The sequence below is a fragment of the Lithobates pipiens genome, unplaced genomic scaffold (assembly GCF_037356315.1).
Source record: "Lithobates pipiens isolate NorthernLeopardFrog02 unplaced genomic scaffold, aLitPip1_a1.2 Scaffold_18, whole genome shotgun sequence".
In the NCBI taxonomy this organism is placed as follows: domain Eukaryota; kingdom Metazoa; phylum Chordata; class Amphibia; order Anura; family Ranidae; genus Lithobates; species Lithobates pipiens.
In genome coordinates this window covers 564,516,212-564,534,722 of record NW_027507758.1, presented here as the reverse complement: position 1 = coordinate 564,534,722, position 18,511 = coordinate 564,516,212, and the positions used below count along the sequence as shown (strand labels likewise).

Sequence of the window (18,511 nt, the reverse complement as noted above, 5' to 3'; positions counted from 1 at the left end):
TCATTTGCTGAGCCTGTATATAGGCAATAACAATAAATCCTGCAATCTGAGCAGTAGTTGGGCACTGCCTGTCATCATTTGATGGGTTAGTAGAAATCCGGAGCGAAATATAGTCACTAGTATAGCCACAACACTTGTAAAAAAAAAGTTACAAAAGAATCAAAGCAAAACATCTTTCCTTTTTTCTTTTAACACACTGAGGAAAAAAACACCCTTATGAGCTTTACTAATCACAAATGCAAACAAACACGAAGTTTGGTCTATATTTAAAGACTACGGCAGGAACTATGAAGAGCATTGCATATATCTCCAGTGGCACATCACATATAGAACCACACATTTATAGCCCACATACAGCCTAACATTTTAAAGCCATTACAGTTGTTTCAGAATTATTGAGTTACCGGCTACAGTATGTTAGTGGACTGTTCTCCGACAAGATAAGGTTGAACATAGATACATGGGTAGGTTATAGCCTACCATGAGTTCTGATTTAAGACAAGAAGGGCTGAAGGTAAGTTTCAACAAGGTGTGCAATACCATCCATTGAAACTGTTCTGAAAAGTAAGTCAGGAACAATAGGGGGAGAAGAATAATTGTTACCTTCGGAATGCCCTCTCCCCAGAGTGCAGGCTTTGGTGTGACCGGCCTGGTGACGTGGCAGAATTTTGGCTATGCCCAGAAAGCAAGCTGTCCGTCTCCAAGTGGTAGTTAATGTCCAGTTCAGACTGTATGTTTGTGTTGCCCAAAAACTCGCCATCGTTCCAGGCGCCCACGGAGCCGTCCATGGTCTGATACCTGAGCTCGATAGTGACACTGGTCTGAAAAGTAACAAAGACAATGAAACATTAAAATGGATGTAAACCCTCCGCTATACCTAGTTAAGTGAATAGCCTGAGATGATACACAGAGATCAATAAATTTTACATGTATATCTGCTGTCTTCAGCTTTCTGCATTCTTTAGAAAGTGCACATCATGTTAGAAGTCTTTCTTCCTGTTTCAGCAGTGGGAATGGAGTCTAGGCATACACTGTGTGGGAGCTGATTGGAGGAAAGGCACACAGAGGAATGAAGAAACTAGCAGAGCTGCAGTGTGAATAGACCAGCTCTCTGCTAATCTGCACCTTCCCCAACACAAATTTCCAGCTGCTTTTATCTCCTGTGTCGGAGACCTTGTCAGAAGTTTTAATGCTGATAACTAAGGAACGGAGCAGCAGAAAGACACAGAACTTAGTGTTTTGGAGAGAGATAAGTAAACACTACAGATATATGTGCTCAGGTCAGATTTCATGAATCGGGTTTACAACCACTTAAAGCAACATTACCCGCTAGGTATCCATCTGGTTAGACTTCAGACCTTCGGAGTGAAGTGAAGGGTTTGTCAATCCACACTTAGTAACATAGGCCTGTTAAATCCTATCTGACCAAAGGTCGTTGAATCCTAGATGCTCAAACCAAATTTAGCACCTTCATCCACAAACTTGAAAATAACTCTAATTTGCTGAACAAATGTTAGATATTATTTCTCACATTAATAAAACAAACAATAGGCAAAAAATAAAAATAAAACATACAAAAATAGTTTATACATTCTGTAATTCTACTGTAACTCATTCTCTATGCTCAAAGGTATAGGCCCAGTGTTTTCTACAGGCTGGCATGTAAACAATCTAAAAAGATTGGCTATCACAGTGATCACATATGTGAGAACCAGCGCTGATTGGCCTGTTTGGTCTCAGAACTAGGAGCATGCAAATTTGCTGGTTCATGATGGGTTTAAGAGAAAAATAACGAATAATTAAACCCCAACATAAAAAAATTCCCTATCCTATTAGAGAATGTCCCTAGCATGCATGGTTCTATAATACTTACCTTATTTGCATGAAAAGTCAATGCAGTGTGTCTGTCCAATCTGCTTCCTTCACCTGTTTCGGCTTTCTGAACCCACGCCGTATGTACTGCTTATCCTAGGGTGACAAAACTGCTTCTTTAGAAGATTAAGGAGGTTTGCCACCCTAGCACTGAAAGTCAAAAACCTGCTAGGATTACCAGGGAAGAATATTATAATTGAAGAAAATAAGAAGCAAACTTTGATGCCATCACAAAAGTAAAGAATAATGACTTGTACACACAGTCAGACATTCCAACCAAAAAATCAGTCGGATTTTTTTCCAACGGATTTTGGCCGAAACTTGTGTTGCATACACACGGTTGGACAAAGTTGTCCAATCGTTCAGAACGAGGTGACGTTCGTTTGCGTACGATGGGACTATGTAGAGGCTAGTAGCCAATAGCTTTAGTCTCGTAATTTAATCTGAGAATGTGTGGCGCTTTGTTCGTCGGAATTCTCTACAAATTATCAGAAAAAGTCTGATTGGATTTTGTTGTCGGAAAATTTTAGATCCAGCACTCAAACTTTTTCCGTCTGAATTTCCAACGGTAGAGCCCACACACGATCGGATTTTCCGACAACATAATCCGATCTGACCTTTTCTGTCTGAAACTTCTGATCGTGTGTACAGGTTATACGAGGTTGGTTGTGGTCAGGTGGGGGGGGCCCCACTATCACTACTGCGTTATTTTCTTTATTTTATATTATGGGGAGTGTAAAAGGAGGAGCATGAACACACAAAAGTGGACGGGAACACCCAAAACTCCCAAGTGGACAGGAACAGTCAGCAATTATGGAAGCTATAACTTTTGGAATATGCAAGTTCTACAAGAAACCTTGGCGGACTCAGCCCACCGGTGTCCACCTACAACTCAAATATCACCTTTAGATTATAGAAAAACAGGTGAATCATATCTGCAATGTCTGAACTTCTCACCTTCTTCAAAGTGTTAAAACCCCTATACATTTATTTCTGCTGTCTATGTTCTGCTGAGATTTCTCTTCACTTTCCGTTCTAAAGACTCAACAGGAAATAAAAGGAAATGTCTCAAAACTAATAGAAATTCCCATCTTAGGAAGGCCATACATTATGCAATTTTCTTTCCTGGGTGGCAGGGAAGAAAATCGCTCGATTCCCCCATCAACACATTCAGTGTTGATGGGAGAATCCCTCCCATGGATCCTCTAATTGGAGGGGCATGGGGAGCCATCCCTGCCGGGAGAACACAGTGACTATCGCTAGCGGTTATAGACGCTGGTAATAATTGCATGCAAGAAATCCGACATTCTGGTTGTACACAAGTCGATTGATGGATTGACTTGGGTACAATCAGCCTGTCCATAAATGGATTAAATCTCAGCTGGTCCCTGCTGAACCAGCTGAGATTTGAACCAACTATGACCAGTTTTAGAGAGCTGTCACAGGAACAGGTGACAACATTCGAGGATTTCACCTACTGCTTGATGATAGCTCAAATTCTTTGGATTTTCCCTTACTTTCGGTCATGGTGACAATGGTCACCAGGACAAGTAGGGTATATCTCACTTGCAGGGATACAGACAGCAATAAAAGCATGCCGAGGGGATATAACCCTTTCCTACTCTAAAACTAAAACAAAAATGCCTTTGCATACACTTTTTTTGTAAAAGCTTTTCTACTGTTAGTGAAAATAAGAAAGGGGCACAAACTTCATAAGGCCTCATCCACACAGAGAGGGCCTCTTGAGAGGAAGATGCAAGAATGCAACAATAATAATTCTACAATTTGGTTCATGCATCATAAGGAGTTTGCTAAGTCTTTTTAAGTGCAGCAAGCTCTCTATTTCACTCCCTATGAGAGATTGGGGAAATCGGGGAGGGGGCTCCCAGTATCCAACATCAGCTGTAACTGATTATTGAACAGTAATTAAGGAGCCAGTATCACTAACATGGGGGTGAGTGTTGCACAACTGAGATTTCGCTGTAAAAGATGTGCTAGGTTTTGACATTTGAAAGTCTGTAGGCGTTGATGGGTTATCCAACCATGATGCTCCAACAGTAATGAAGGCCTTCACATACCCTTTAACAGACTCTCACAACTTTATACTGGCATACTGAAAGAACTTGATATTGGCAAAGTTCATTTTCTTCTGACAATTTACTCTGACAATGACAAGTTTGGAGTTTTGTCTAAGCTCTGAACTCTTCTGACATCCATTTAACGACATGCTATTTTTAAACACTTTTTGTACAGTTAGAAAAGTGTCTCAATTTCAAGTGGAGAATATAAGTGGATAATACAAGATCAGGCAAGTCAAATGGTCTGGAACGTCAAAATTTTACAAAGAGAATGTCTACACAGACAGTTGAAGCGTATGAAGGAATAGGACAATTATATTCCATAGAGTGTTATCTAAACTCTTTACAAGACACTTTTGTTAAAAAAAAAATCTGAAGACAGCACAATTAAATATTTTATTTGAAGAAAGTTGATTCTTAAGCGATTTTGCTTAGTGAACTCAAAGTTACTGAAAGTGAGCCTGTCATTAGTATAGCATATTCCAAACAGAGATACCATATAAAAGAACATGTCAAACTTTCCTGTCATGCTGCTGGTGAGTCCATGCTTCACTGTCTTGGAAAGATATAGCTTCCTCTGCACGTCAACACTCCCAAGCATATGGGATAGCATGTCCCCCCCTGGGCACTGAGGTTCCTCCCACCGGCTGCTGAATCACTGCAAAGTACACATGGTGCCACAGTGCCCAGTAGAGTTGTGCTATGCCATGCCCATAGCAGTGTTGGAGAGCATGGGAAACCCAGTGGCTTAGTGGGCACCACTTCTGCTAACTCGGTTAAATTTTGCTTGCATGTTCTTCAGGAACCCTGGTTCTTCCTGTACTCTATAGATATGAAGGTAGTATAGCACCCTCTAGTTAGGTAGCTGCTAGAGTTAGCAGAGTAGGTAAATTTTCTGGGAGTGGTTTAGGGTAGCAGCTAGTGACTCACAGGCCACATCACTTCACTGTCACCTCCCTCTTCCTTCTAGAAAGTCCTAGAAGGAGAGGAGGGGAAGAGAGGTAGGACTGCCTGGGGTATCTTAAGGAACCTTGACCAATCCCCAACTTGGATTGGCAGTCAAAAAGACTGGGGAGGCACGCCTGAAAGAACTGGGAGATTGCAGTTAAGATGGGTGCAGAACCAGAAGAGAGGACTATGAGAAGGGCAGTGGGCTCAGGCTGAAGAGGCAGGCCTAAAGGCCCAATGGTCTTTCTTTCACCTGACTTCACTTAGGAGCTAAATTAGTTTCTATACATAATGCTCAGAGCATAGGAGTGTGCCATCCAGGCCTTGACGGTCTTCAGGAGGACTCCACTACCACTACTACTACTACTGCAGTGGTGGGAGGCCTGTTCGCCATTTTGAAGTGTTCAATTGATTGTTATTGCCAGTGTTGCTGTCCACAGGGGCATTCTGCCACGAGAGGACTATGCTATTACTCAAATCTCCTTATTTGTGGAGAGAGCACTTCACAACAAGTAAACAAGGGCATCAAAGCTGTCAGAAATTAGATAGTATTCAACAGGACAGTGGCTAAGTAGGGTCTACATAGATGGCATTACTATTGCCCAAAGTGTATCTATTGCTGTCAGTGACCTTACTTGTATACTGTTTTACAATGGTGAGGAAAGTAATTTCTGCTTATTGTGTCAGCGTTGTTCCCTTACGCTGACCTAGTGTATTTTCTGGACTGGTTACTTCATAGGTGGATGTGGGGAACAAACTGCTATCGTAGCAATCTCTGGGGTTGATTTAATAAACTCGAGAGTGCAAAATCTGGTACAGCTGTGCATGGTAGCCAGTCAGCTTCTACTTCAGCTTGTTCAATTAAGCTTTGATAATAAAACTTGGATATTGGTTTCTATGCAGAATTGCACCAGATTTTGTACTCTCTAATTTTAGTCAATCAACCCCTGTATCACAAGTCAAACTGTATACACACTGCTTTTATACAAATTGTTTAACTCATTCTTTCTTTCCAAGCCTTTTGCCGTAAATAAAGCCCATCTAAACTGTTTCTTGGTATGGCTGAGTCATTTGGTTCCAGATACAGGGCACATCATTCCTAGTACAGGGCAGGAAGACCCAAACAAACTAGTGGCTCCTCTGGGGATAGTTCTACAAATAATAATAATAATAATAGCTACACTGTCTGTAAGGCCGCGTACACACGCGGGGACTGTTCGCCCAACTTTGTCCGCTGAACAGTGTTTCGGTGGACAGTCCGCTCGTGTGTGGGCTTTCAGCGGACAGTTTCAGCGAACAGTCCGCTGAACAAAGTTTTTCGGAATTTCCGAAAAACTGTCCGCTGAAACTTTGTTTCAGCGAACAGTCCCCTCGTGTGTAGGCTTGTTCGTCAAACTAAGTTCCGCGCATGCTCAGAAAGGATTTACACGCCGAAAGTTATAATGCAGTGTATAGGACGTCGTATTTTTCGTCCCGTCGTACGTGCCGTTCACGTCATCGCGCACGGTTTCAGCAAACTGTTCGTTCGTCGTGTGTGGCCATGTCCGTCCATGCTAATTTTGAGCGGACTGTTTGCTGAAACTGTTTGACGGACAAAGTTGGGCGAACAGTCCCCGCGTGTGTACGCGGCCTTACTCTTCGAGACAGTAAAACAGGACTCACCACAAAACAAATGAAAATTTGAAGTGGAACTAAACCCCCAGAAACACTCACCTCCACCTTCAATTGATTTGGCAGTTACATCCTTAGCCAAGAAGACAGAAGGAGATAGCCACATATCACAACAGGATACTGAACAATGCTTACTTATTCCAAAAAGATGACAGGCAATACACCACAGGGTTCCAACGTGTTTCACACAACATAGAGCTTACGATTAAGCATTGTGTGAAATGTGTTAACATCCTTGGAACCCTTTGCTGTATTACCAGACATATTTTGGAATAAAGAAGCATTATTCAGTATCCTGTTGCGTTATGCGGCTATTTCCTTCTATCTTCTTGGTTTACTACAGTGGCGAGCCGGGTCAGTGCCTGCTAGGAGGGATCAGTGACGGAATTAGCTTTTCTCACGCCCCTGGAGCAGTATTTCCCCTATATTTACATCCTTTGCCAGCTGCTGTCATCTTCACCCTGGCTACTTCTGGTGCCAGAGTTTTGGCCTCTTGATTGGCCGGTGGAGGAATGACATCATCCCATACATTCCCATGGGAGTCAGTCATTCTGGCACAGCTTATTGTACATTCAGGAGAAGACTGCAAGCAGGCAAGTACATTTTTGATATTGCAGAAGAGTCACTACATGTATTTTCTGTAATAAAAAGCTGCCTGCTCATATATTTTTTTTTCTTAAAGTGTTTGTTAAGGCATATATATAAGTCTATGCCAGCCCCTCTATTAGAGGCTGGCAGAGCACACTGTGTATGTTTTATTTTAAAACGAGCGCTGTAAATACTGAATATCAGCTGTCTTCAGGCCTGTCTCTTCACTCATGGCCACTTTCTAGCTCCGATAGATGTCTTCTGTGGGAGGGGCCGTGATCTCCCTCTGACATCAGAGGGAGATCACATGGCCGCTAGTCTCCTCTGCAGAAGACACCCATCGGAACTGTAAAGGGGCTGCAAGTCACGTGACCAGCCTGAAAACAGCTGGTATTCAGTATTTACAGCGCTCGTTTTTAAATAAAACATACACAGTGTGCTATGTCAGCCTCTAAAAGAGAGACAAATTGTATATTTTAATATTAAAATAACAGCAGTGAGGGGCCAGAACCAGACAGAGAGGGCAGTGACAGCGAGGAAGGAGGAGAGCAGAGAGTGGGCAGCCTATCACAGAGCGAGGCACTTTGACCACGGTGATCAGGGCGGAGCTGCCCTGGTTATTGTGGTCTGTTTAGAGAGGGCATACAGGAAGTGGTAGGTTTAGGATTTTTTTTTTTACAGGTTAGAGGGGGGCAGATTACATAGCACAAGCGTTTACCATTTCACATCATGTTCACTTTCTAGGTCCGTCAGAATTTTCAACGTAAAAAGTCCGATGGGGCTTACACATGATCGGAACATACGATGAAAAGCTCCCGTCTGACTTTTTCTGATGGAAATTCCGCTCTTGTGTACGCGGCATAACAGACGCACAATGGAATGGTATAGTGGCCTCAATAGAACCAGCAATTATCTCTTTCATCGACCCAGAAGCTCATGCTGTTGGGGTGAAACTGGAGATCTGATTCATATGCTCTGGAGTTGTCCCAAACTATATAGATACTGGGAAGAGGTGCTGAAATAAATTCAGTTTTTGGGACAAATTTATGCTTGGATCCGATGTGTGTACTGGGATATATGGAGCAGAGTGTGGGAACTGGGGCCATACGAACAGCATTTTGAGATGTTTTTCCCAAGCTAGAACGGTGATTACCTGGAAATGGTTAGACACAAGACCATCATCTAGAATGGACTGGCTGAGAATGGTTAACAACACAATAATAAGAGAATAAAGGGAAACCTGCGTTACATCAGATGGGGGCGGAGTCACCCGTTCATCACTGGGGAAGCCCGGGTTTCCCCTTGTGTCAGAGGGGGCGGGGTCAGGTGGCCCGCCCTCCTCAGATAAGAAGTGTCAGGCTGCCGGGATTCCCACAGTGTCTCCGGTGGAGACAGAGGATGGATGCGCTGTGCTGGAGGGAGAGATCACCCATCGCTGGATCAGATCAGCCATCGCTGGACTCCGGAGAGATGATCATCTGTCGCTGGATAGCAAGAGTGATTTACCACCTCTGGAATCTTTTTTACATTTTTTTTCTTTTTAATAAAGGACTTTTCCCAACGGTGTGTGTGTCTTTTTTACTTTTTTTATGCTTTGTGAAATGGTAGGGGTACTTTTGTACCCACTTACCATTTCAAACGGGGGGGCAGGATATGGGGTCCCCTTGTTAAAGGGGGCTTCCAGATTCTGATAAACCCCCCGCCTGCAGACCCCCACAACCACCGGCCAGGGTTGTGGGGATGAGGCCCTTGTCCTCATCAACACGGGGACAAGGTGCTTTGGGGGGGACCCCAAAGCATCCTCCCAATGTTGAGGGCATGTGGGCTGGTATGGTTCTCTCCTCCCCTCTCTTTTCCTGCGGCCTGCCAGGTTGCGTGCTCAGATAAAGGGTCTGGTATGGATTTTTAGGGGGAACTCCATGCCATATTTTTTTTTAAATTGGTGTAGAGTTCCCCTTAAAATCCATACCAGGTCTGGTATGGATATTTGGGGGGAACCCCACGTCATTTTTTTTTTTATTTGATGTGGGGTTCCCCTTTATATCCATACCAGACCTGAAGGGCCTGGTAATTGAATTTGGGGGAATCCCACGCTTTTTTTTATCAATTACTTTCAATGACTGTTCTCTGTATTACGGGGAGCCGACAATTCATTATAGCGGTGAGTGATTTTAAATGACTTTTTTCCTGCAGAAATGACACTTTGTGCAGGGACAGTTCTAAGCGTGGCAAACATGCGCCCCTTTACAGGCATACTATACACACCCCCCAGGTACGAAATTTAAAGGAATATTACACTTTTATTGTTTCACTTTAAGCATTATTAAAATCACTGCTCTAGAAAAAACTGCAGTTTTTAAAACTTTTTTTTGCATTGATACATGTCCCCTGGGGCAGGACCCGGGTCCCCAAATACTTTTTATGACAATAACTTGCATATTAGCCTTTAGAATTAGCACTTTTGATTTTGAACATTCGCGCCCCATAGACCTTAATAGGGTTTGATAGGTGACACTGATGGGCACTGATAGGTGCTACTGATGGGCTCTGATAGGCAGCACTGAAGGACACTGATAGGTGGCACTGATAGGTGGCACTGATAGGTGGCACTGATGGGCACTGATAGGCGGCACTGATGGGCAATCATAGGCGACACTGATGGGCACTGGTAGGCAGAACTGATAGGTGACACTGACGAGGAGGCACTGATTGGCAGCACTGATGATCACTGATTGGCAGCACTGGTGCGCACTGTTGGGACTGCACTGATAACCCTCGTTATCAGTGCCGATGTCCCTTTAACACAAGCTGGTTATTGGCTCTCCTTTCCTCACGCTGTCAGCATGAAGAAAGAAAAGCCGATAACCGGCTTGTGTTTATATCCATGATAAGCTGTCATTGGACACAGCTGATAACGTGGTAAAGGGCTGCTTTGATTGGTTGTGTGGTTTGTGATTGTGATTGTGTGGTCAGCTCAGTCCCAAGGACTCAGCGATCACAGAGCACACCGCCCATGCTACGCAGGGGGGTGCATGGACAGCACAATCATGGGAGGACGTCAATAGATACCCTGCTCACAAAGTAAGCCCAGGTTGTAGCTGTCATTTGGCTATAGCGTGGGTGGGAAGGGGTTAATTTATATTAACATCACGTGGGATCACGTTGTTGTTTGCACTTAGCAAAGTCTTACTCACAGCTTATGTTGTGAAGACTTATCTTAATTGTGGATTTATTATTTACGATCAAAAGTTTTTTTTTTTTTTAGCACCTAGCGCTCATCTGGAGTTGTATATCATTTGTCAGTACCGTGTAATCTACACAGGAAAGTGTGTAGAGCAGCAAGGGTAACACCACAAAGGAACCACATATACAGGAACACCCGTGGTGCAGTATACACATTTGTCTGAGCTGCCTCCACTGCCCGTCCCAGTAAGGGGCACCATTGACTCCAGTCCCCTTGGCTCAGTGATATTGGAGCGAAGATACAGCTTATAGAGAACAAGAGGTAGACTTACTTTTCTTTTAATGTAGTTTTGGCTGCTACCGCTGCAGAACATACATTTTTTGGACAGTGATAAATTCTTTGTGGGTTGTTATGGCAACTAGAAAATATTATATTTAGAACTATATAGAAATAAGAGAAAAAAATTGAACTTGTCAGTTTTCTGCACCAGAAAATTTTAGCTTCCAATATATAAAATATTTATCTCTAGAGCAGACCATCTCAAATCCTCGAGAACGCTATTGTTGCTGATATAATAGATCTGGATTATGACCCCCCCCCCCCCCCCCAAATCTTGCGGGCAAAAGAACAAAATTCTTTCTGAATGTCAGCCATCTGTACTTTCCTGTAGAGCGGGACAACGTGCTTTTCCAACCAACACGGCAGCAAGACTAGTCACGGGAAAAAAAACCTGGGAATCCATCTTCCCCTCCCTGAGGATCCTACCCTGGCTAACCGTAAAGGATCGGATCACATTCAAGACCCTCTGCCTGACCCACAAATGCACACAAGGAGACGCTCTTCAATATTTATGCGAAAAAAAAAAAACACTACAATCCCAATCGCAACCTCCGATCAACCAACCAAAACCTCCTCCTCATCCCCAAGTCCCGGTACAAATCAAGGGGAGAACGAAGATTTGCAGTCCAAGGACCACGGCTTTGGAATGCTCTACCCACGAACATCCGCCTGGAAGGAAACCATCGGGCCTTCAGGAAAAAACTCAAGACCCACCTCTTTTAAGAAGGAATCAACGCAGGTCGGATCAAGCGCCTTGAGGCGATTCAGTTCGCATTTGCAGCGCTATACAAGTCATTCATTCATTCAACCAGCCTCTCCAGGTTCTTTTATGTAGAGTTTGAGGAATGGGGGCCACAGTGAAGATCACTGGTGGCAACCTGCCAGCCTGGTCCTTCAACTCCTGGACCAGCACAATGTCACCGAGGAAGTGACACCCATTTAAGGGAAGTGATTGATTGTGTCCCTAGCAATAATTAGAATCAACCATCTAAGATCACCTTTCAGGAGATACACTATATTACCAAATGTATTGGAATGCCTGGCTTTACACGCAGATGAACTTTAACCTCCCTGGCGGTATGATTATGTCAGGTTTTTGAAGCTCAAAGTGGTGCAATGTTTTGCATAGAAATTTGGCGTTTTATATTGTAGGCCTGCAATTCTTAGGAACAACTCACTTAAATCTGTCCAAACAAGAGTCTAGTAGACATCCCGGGTGTGATAAAGTTTGAAACACGAAAGCATAAATTATAACATAATGAATATGGAAATGGAGCGAGTACAAAGAAGGGCAACAAAGCTAATAAAGGGTTTGGAGGATATTAGTTATGAGGAAAGGTTGCGAGCACTGAACTTATTCTCTCTGGAGAAGAGATGCTTGAGAGGGGATATGATTTCAATGTACAAATACCATACTGGTGACCCCACAATAGGGAGGGATGAAACTTTTCTGCGAAAGGGCATTTAAAAAGACTCACGGCCATTCACTAAAATTAGAAGACAAGCGATTTAACCGAAAACTGCATAGAGGGTTCTTTACGTTAAGAGCAGTAAGAATGTGGAATTCTCTTCTACAAGCAGTCTTCACTCTAATTCATCCCAAAGGTGTTTTATTGGTTTGAGGTCCATAAAGACATGGATGAGCAAGTTTGGGGTGGAGAAACTTTACTGTCCTGACCTCAACATGATGGAACAGCTTTGGGGTGAATTAGAGCGAAGACTTCAAGCCAGGCCTTCTCATCCATCATCAGTGCCTGACCTCACAAATGCGCTTCTGGAAGAATGGTCAAACATTCCCACAAACACACTCCTAAACCTTGTGGACAGCCTTCCCAGAAGAGTTGAAGCTGTTATAGCTGCAAAGGGTGGGCCACCTTAATATTGAACCCTACAGACTAAGACTGGGATGCCATTAAAGTTCATGTGCGTTTAAAGGCAGGCGACCCAATACTTTTGGTAATAAAGTGTATGTTGTATAGCAGAGGTGCCTGAATAACAAGACTGGCTGAACAGACAGCTGCCACAATCTATTTTATATAATACTAGGGGGCTGATTTATGAAAGCTGTGCGCCATCAGTAGAGGAGCACGTTGAGGCACAACACACGTTTACATGTAGCACCCCCCTGGGTATACTGGGAGCAAAGAGGGTACCTCCAGATACAGGGAACGGACTTACATTCACCCCAGGGCTTAGTCCATGGCTATAATGGGAAGTAAGAACAAATGTAGCCGCCAGTCACTTTATATATTTTTCAATGCTTTAATTAGAACTTGAGAAAGGTTGTAGAAAAGCGGTTGAGGGGAGGTTTCAGATACCTTTTTAGCAGATCACTTACAGACTCCTTGAATCAAAAGGACAAACAACTTTCTTTCAGCAGATCTTGAATACCTGGATAGGTCTCTCACACAGACTTAGCAGCCAGTAAGATGTCTGGATAAGTCTCTCTCACAGACTTAGCAGACAGGAGCTTGTTACCTTTATTTGGATTGTAGAACAGCTTCACAGTATCAGAACATTTAAGCCGACCCGGCAGTACTGTAAGGGTAGTTTAGATATAGGTGTGTCCTCCAAACGAGTCACCAGGCCCTTCTGAGAGACCGGCCTTCATCCTGGCTCTCTCCAGCAAGGGTCCTCCTCTGTATCTCCTCAGCTTGGCTCGGCTTCTTCCAAACAGGCAAGACAGCCTAAGGACCACCTCAGGATTAGTAGGCCCCAGACAGGCTTCTGGGCCTACTTGCAGATCTTGCAGCAACATAGCCTCAGGCCTGGAGGGCCACGTGGTGGGAACTGACTAGAGCATGTGGCATCTGTCCAATAAATACCCCTTCCCTGAATGCACAGCGGCAGAAACCTCCTACTAGGCTGTTTCCGGAAAAAGAATATTCATTATAGCTTAACTTAGTTGTTATTCTCACACTGTCCTGTGGTACTAGTGACACCTACTGGCAACAGTGGGAAATGCACAACACAGTGAAAATTTAGGACAGAACCAATAACTATGTACAATCAATCTGAGCTTGTTACAGCTCAGCCAAAAAACAACATTTACATTATAGCCCCATATTTTAGGAACAGGGGGGTACATAAATATTTACGAAACGGTGCGCTGGAAACAGAGCGCAAATCCCCCATTTACTATAGGGATCTCGGCGCAGGGGAGAATGCAATCTGTGCGCCACTATGTACATGGCGCACAGCATCTTCAATTCAATATTAACAGAAGATGAAGGTGCCAATATTATGGGGTGATGTGAGGAAGTTTAGTAACAACTGCCCAAGTAACAAATATGACCAAAATAGAATGAGAAAGTAACTTTTTCAGAGATAACGTGCTGTGCCTGCAAGTATGTTTAGAACTGTGCAAGATCAATGTAAGCACTGCGCATGCTTGTGCTCGTTCAAATGCGTTTGTTCATTGCTCAGCCAAAATCTTAGTAAATGACAAGGGCACCTCTAAACTTTTTTTTACGCTGGTTCACCTTTATGTATTTTTTTAAAGAAGATCTACACACAGCCATGTTACGTTGCCAACATGTTAAAATTATGTAAAAAGACTCTTGCGCCTCTAGCTCCTCCTAAAAGTGCATTTAACCTTCCCCCTCTAATGCATATGATTTCCTTGGGCTAACTTTTGCTTTTAAAGGGGAACTCCACACTCCACACTCCACTCCATTATCAAAAGGCTGTGAGCTGCCTTCACCAATCCAAAGCACATTCCTTTTCAGAGCATACAACAGGGCCAGCTAGGAAAGGGGCGAGAAGAGCGATCGCCCAACCCCCTCCTGAACCATACAAGGCCACATGCACTCAACATAGCTGGCTGCCTTTGGGGCATGTTGGGCTCAGCTTAATACCAACCACAAAGCAACTTGTACCCACTAGTTTAAAGGAGCTTTCTACATTCCGTAAAGCCCCCTGTCTGCACACCCCTAACCCCAGCCTAGGGTTGTGTGGAAGAGGCCCTTGTCCCCCTGAATATGGGAACAAGGTCAAAACCAAGTGGGTGTTAGAACCCCTGCTTGTCTTTTTTAGATTGGGATTTGTATCCATTTCCTGAAAACTGGCTTTACTTCCTGTCACAGCCAAACAGGATGTGAGGGTAAAACCCTACCAACGTCTTTGCTTGGGGACAAACAGGTCCATCTAACCCCAGCCTAGGGTTGTGTGGAAGAGGCCCTTGTCCCCCTGAATATGGGAACAAGGTCAAAACCAAGTGGGTGTTAGAACCCCTGCTTGTCTTTTTTAGATTGGGATTTGTATCCATTTCCTGAAAACTGGCTTTACTTCCTGTCACAGCCAAACAGGATGTGAGGGTAAAACCCTACCAACGTCTTTGCTTGGGGACAAACAGGTCCATCTAACTAGTGTCTAGGGATGAGCATAACACCCTCCTGTTTGGTTCGCAGCAGAACATGCGAACAGGCAAAAAATTTGGTAGAACACACCAACACCGTTAAAGTCTATGGGATACGAACATGAATAATCAAAAGTGTTCATTTTAAAGGCTTATATGCAAGTTATTGTCATAAAAAGTGTTGGGGCCCCGAGTCCTGCCCCAGGGGACATGTATCAATGCAAAAAAATTTTTTTTTAAATGGCAGTTTTTTCTGGAGCACTGATTTTTTTTAATGCTTAAAGTGAAACAATAAAAATGAAATATTCCTTTAAATATCGTGCCTGGGGGGTGTCTATAGTATGCCTTTAAAGTGGCGCATTTTTCCCGTGTTTAGAACAGTACCACAGCAAAATTTAATTTCTAAAGGAAAAATTGTCATTTAAAACTGATCGTAGCTGTAATGTATTGTCGGGTCTCGGCAATATAGATAAAACTCATTAAAAAAAGCATGGGGTCCCCCCCCCCCAGTCCATTACCAGGCCCTTTGTGTCTGGTATGAATATTAAGGGGAACTCTGAACCAAAATTTAAAAAAAATTGCATGGGGGTCCCCCTAAAATCCATACCAGGCCTTTTGGGTCTGATATGGAAATTAAGGGGAACCCTGCGCCGATTACTTTTTTAAAAATGGCGTAGTGGCCCCCAAAAATCCATACCAGACCCTTTACCATACCTTTATTATCCATACCTGACCCTTCAGGTCTGGTATGGATTTTAAGGGGAACCCTGCGCCAAAATGTAAAAACAAATGGCGTAGGGGTCCCCTCCAAAATCCATACCAGACTCTTATCCGAGCATGCAACCTGGCAGGCTGCAGGAAAAGAGGGGGGAGGAGAGAGTGCCCCCCCGAACCGTATCAGGCCACATGCCCTCAACATGGAAAGGGTGCTTTGGGGTAGCTGTTGTTGATGTTGATGGGGACAAGGGTCTTATCCCCACAATCCTTGCCTGATGGTTGTGGGGGTCTGCGGGCGGGGGGCTTATCGGAATCTGGAAGCCCCCTTTAACAAGGGGACCCCCGGATCACGGCCTCCCCCGCGTGAAATGGTATCGGGGTACAAATGTACCGAAAAAAAAATCCGTGACCCATCTGCCACCATGGGAGGCTCCCGTTGTGTGACGCTTCTTCGCCTGTGACAGTTCTTATATAACTGAGACCCCACCCCCCCAATGCCACCGGACTTCCCCATGGCTTCCTTGTGCGTCAGAGGGGGCAGGGTCACCCATTTACATCACCGGGTGGCCCCGCCTTCAGTTATGTAAGAACTGTCACAAGCGAAGAAGCGTCAGATGGCGGGAGCCTCTCATGGAGGCGGGTTGGTCACAGAATTTTTTTTTCTTTTTCGGTCTGGGTGGCATGATAGAAGAAGATGAATGGACATCGTGGGACATTTTTATTTTTTTATTTTTTAATAAAGGACTTGTCCCAAGCTGTGTTTTGTAGTTTTTAACATTTTGACACTCTTTTGGCAAATGGTAGGGGTACATTTGTAGTCTGTTACCATTTCACACGGAGGGGAGGCCGGGATCTGGGGGGTCCCCTTGTTAAAGGGGGTTTCCAGATTCCAATAAGCCCCCCGCCTGCAGACCCCCACGACCACCAGGCAAGGGTTGTGGGGAGGAGGCCCTTGTCCCCATCAACATGGGGACAAGGTGCTTTGGGGGGCTACCCCAAAGCACCCTTCCCAGGTTGAGGGCATGTGGCCCGGTACAGTTCAGGAGGGGGGGCGCTCTCACGTCCCCCCTATTTTTCTGCGGCCTGTCAGGTTGCATGCTCGGATAAGGGTCTGATATGGATTTTTGGGGTGACCCCTATGCCATTTTTGAAAATTTTGGCACAGGGTTCCCCTTAAAATCCATATCAGACCTGTTGCATACACACAGTTGGACAAAGTTGTCAGAAAATCCGATCGTACTTAACGTGATGACGTTATTTCGTTAGGACGGGACTACGTTCAGGCTAGTAGCCAATAGCTTTGGTCTAGGAATTTGATCTGAGCATGCGTGGCACTTTGTCCGATCGGAATTCTCTACACATGATCAGACAAAGTCTGATCGGATCATGTTGTCAGAAAATTGTATAGCCCAGCTGGAAAACTTGGTCCGTTGGATACTCCGACGGAAACAGTCCGATGGAGCCCACACACTGTCGGATTATCCGACAACATCCAACCGTATGTACAAGGGCTAAAACGTAATCTAAGGCCGCGTACACACGGGCGGACTGTTCGCCCAACCTTGTCCGCTGAACAGTGTTTGGGCGGACAGTCCGCCCGTGTGTGGGCTTTCAGCGGACAGTTTCAGCGGACAGTTGGACGGACAAAGTCTTTCGGAAATTCCGAAAAACTGTCCGCTGAAACTGTGTTTGAGCGAACAGTCCGCCCGTGTGTAGGCTACTTTCGAAATGAGCAAACTGTTCCCGCTCGGAAAGTCCGCCCATTTCGAGCGCGTGTACAGGTAGGCGGGGCCCGCGAAGGAGACGTCGCGGGCTCCGCCGCCTGGAATGGGCTTAAAGGGGAACCCCAACGCCGAAAAAAATCGGCGTGGGGGTTCCCCCAAAGTCCACACCAGACCCTTGTCCGAGCACGCTACCCGGCCGGCCAGGAAAGGGGGGCGAGCGAGCGCGCCCCCCCCTCCTGAGCCGTACCAGGCCGCGTGCCCTCAACATGGGGGGGGTGCCTTGGGGAAGGGGGGGCCGCGAGGCCCCCCCACCCCAAAGCACCTTGTCCCCATGTTGATGAGGACAAGGGCCTCTTCCCGACAACCCTGGCCGTTGGTTGTCGGGGTCTGCGGGCGGGGGGCTTATCGGAATCCGGGGGCCCCCTTCTTAAAGGATACCGGCCCCCCACCCTATGTGAATGAGTATGGGGTACAATGTACCCCTACCCATTCACCTGTGAAATAAAGTACAAAAAAAAAACACAACACAGGGAAAAAATATTTTATTGCACAGCTCCGGGGGTCTTCCGTCTTCGGGGGTCTTCTCGCCGGACTCCTCCGCTATCTGTGTGTAGCTCTTTTACTAGCGGAGGAGTCCGGCTTTCTTCCTCCCCGCCGCCGGCCTCTTCTCCCGACTTCGGGGGTCTTGTCCCCCTCTTCGGTTCTTCTGCCGGGCCACCGCGCCTTCTTGTAGCTCTTTTGCAGGCGGTGGCCCGGTCTTCTGTCGCCGCTGCCTTCTGTTCTTCTGTCGCCGCCTTCGGTTCTTCTGCCGGGCCACCGCGCCTTCTTGTAGCTCTTTTACAGGCGGTGGCCCGGTCTTCTGTCGCCGCTGTCGTCGCCGCCGCCGCCTTCCGTTCTTGTTCTTCTTCTTGTTCTTCTTCTTCTTCTCCTGGAGATGTTGACTCGATGAGCTCTCCGGCCGGAATGCCAGAGCCGCGCTGTGCGGTCACTTATATAGTGACAATGGGGCGGTGTCACATGGTATATGTCACAT

At 45.3% G+C, this 18,511-nt stretch overlaps 1 protein-coding gene across 16 annotated transcripts in view; it reads right to left on the bottom strand.

The window, feature by feature from the left end:
• Positions 1-18,511, bottom strand: part of OTOF (otoferlin) — a 529,099-nt gene that overhangs the window by 327,651 nt on the left and 182,937 nt on the right. For all 16 annotated transcript variants that reach the window (XR_013276955.1, XM_077488986.1, XM_077488987.1 and 13 more), the window contains exon 5: positions 604-821. Coding sequence is in view for 15 of the 16 variants with exons in the window: in XM_077488986.1 (XP_077345112.1) it covers positions 604-821 (218 nt within the window). In the remaining variant the exon portion in view is untranslated. The remainder of the gene's footprint in view (positions 1-603; positions 822-18,511) is intronic.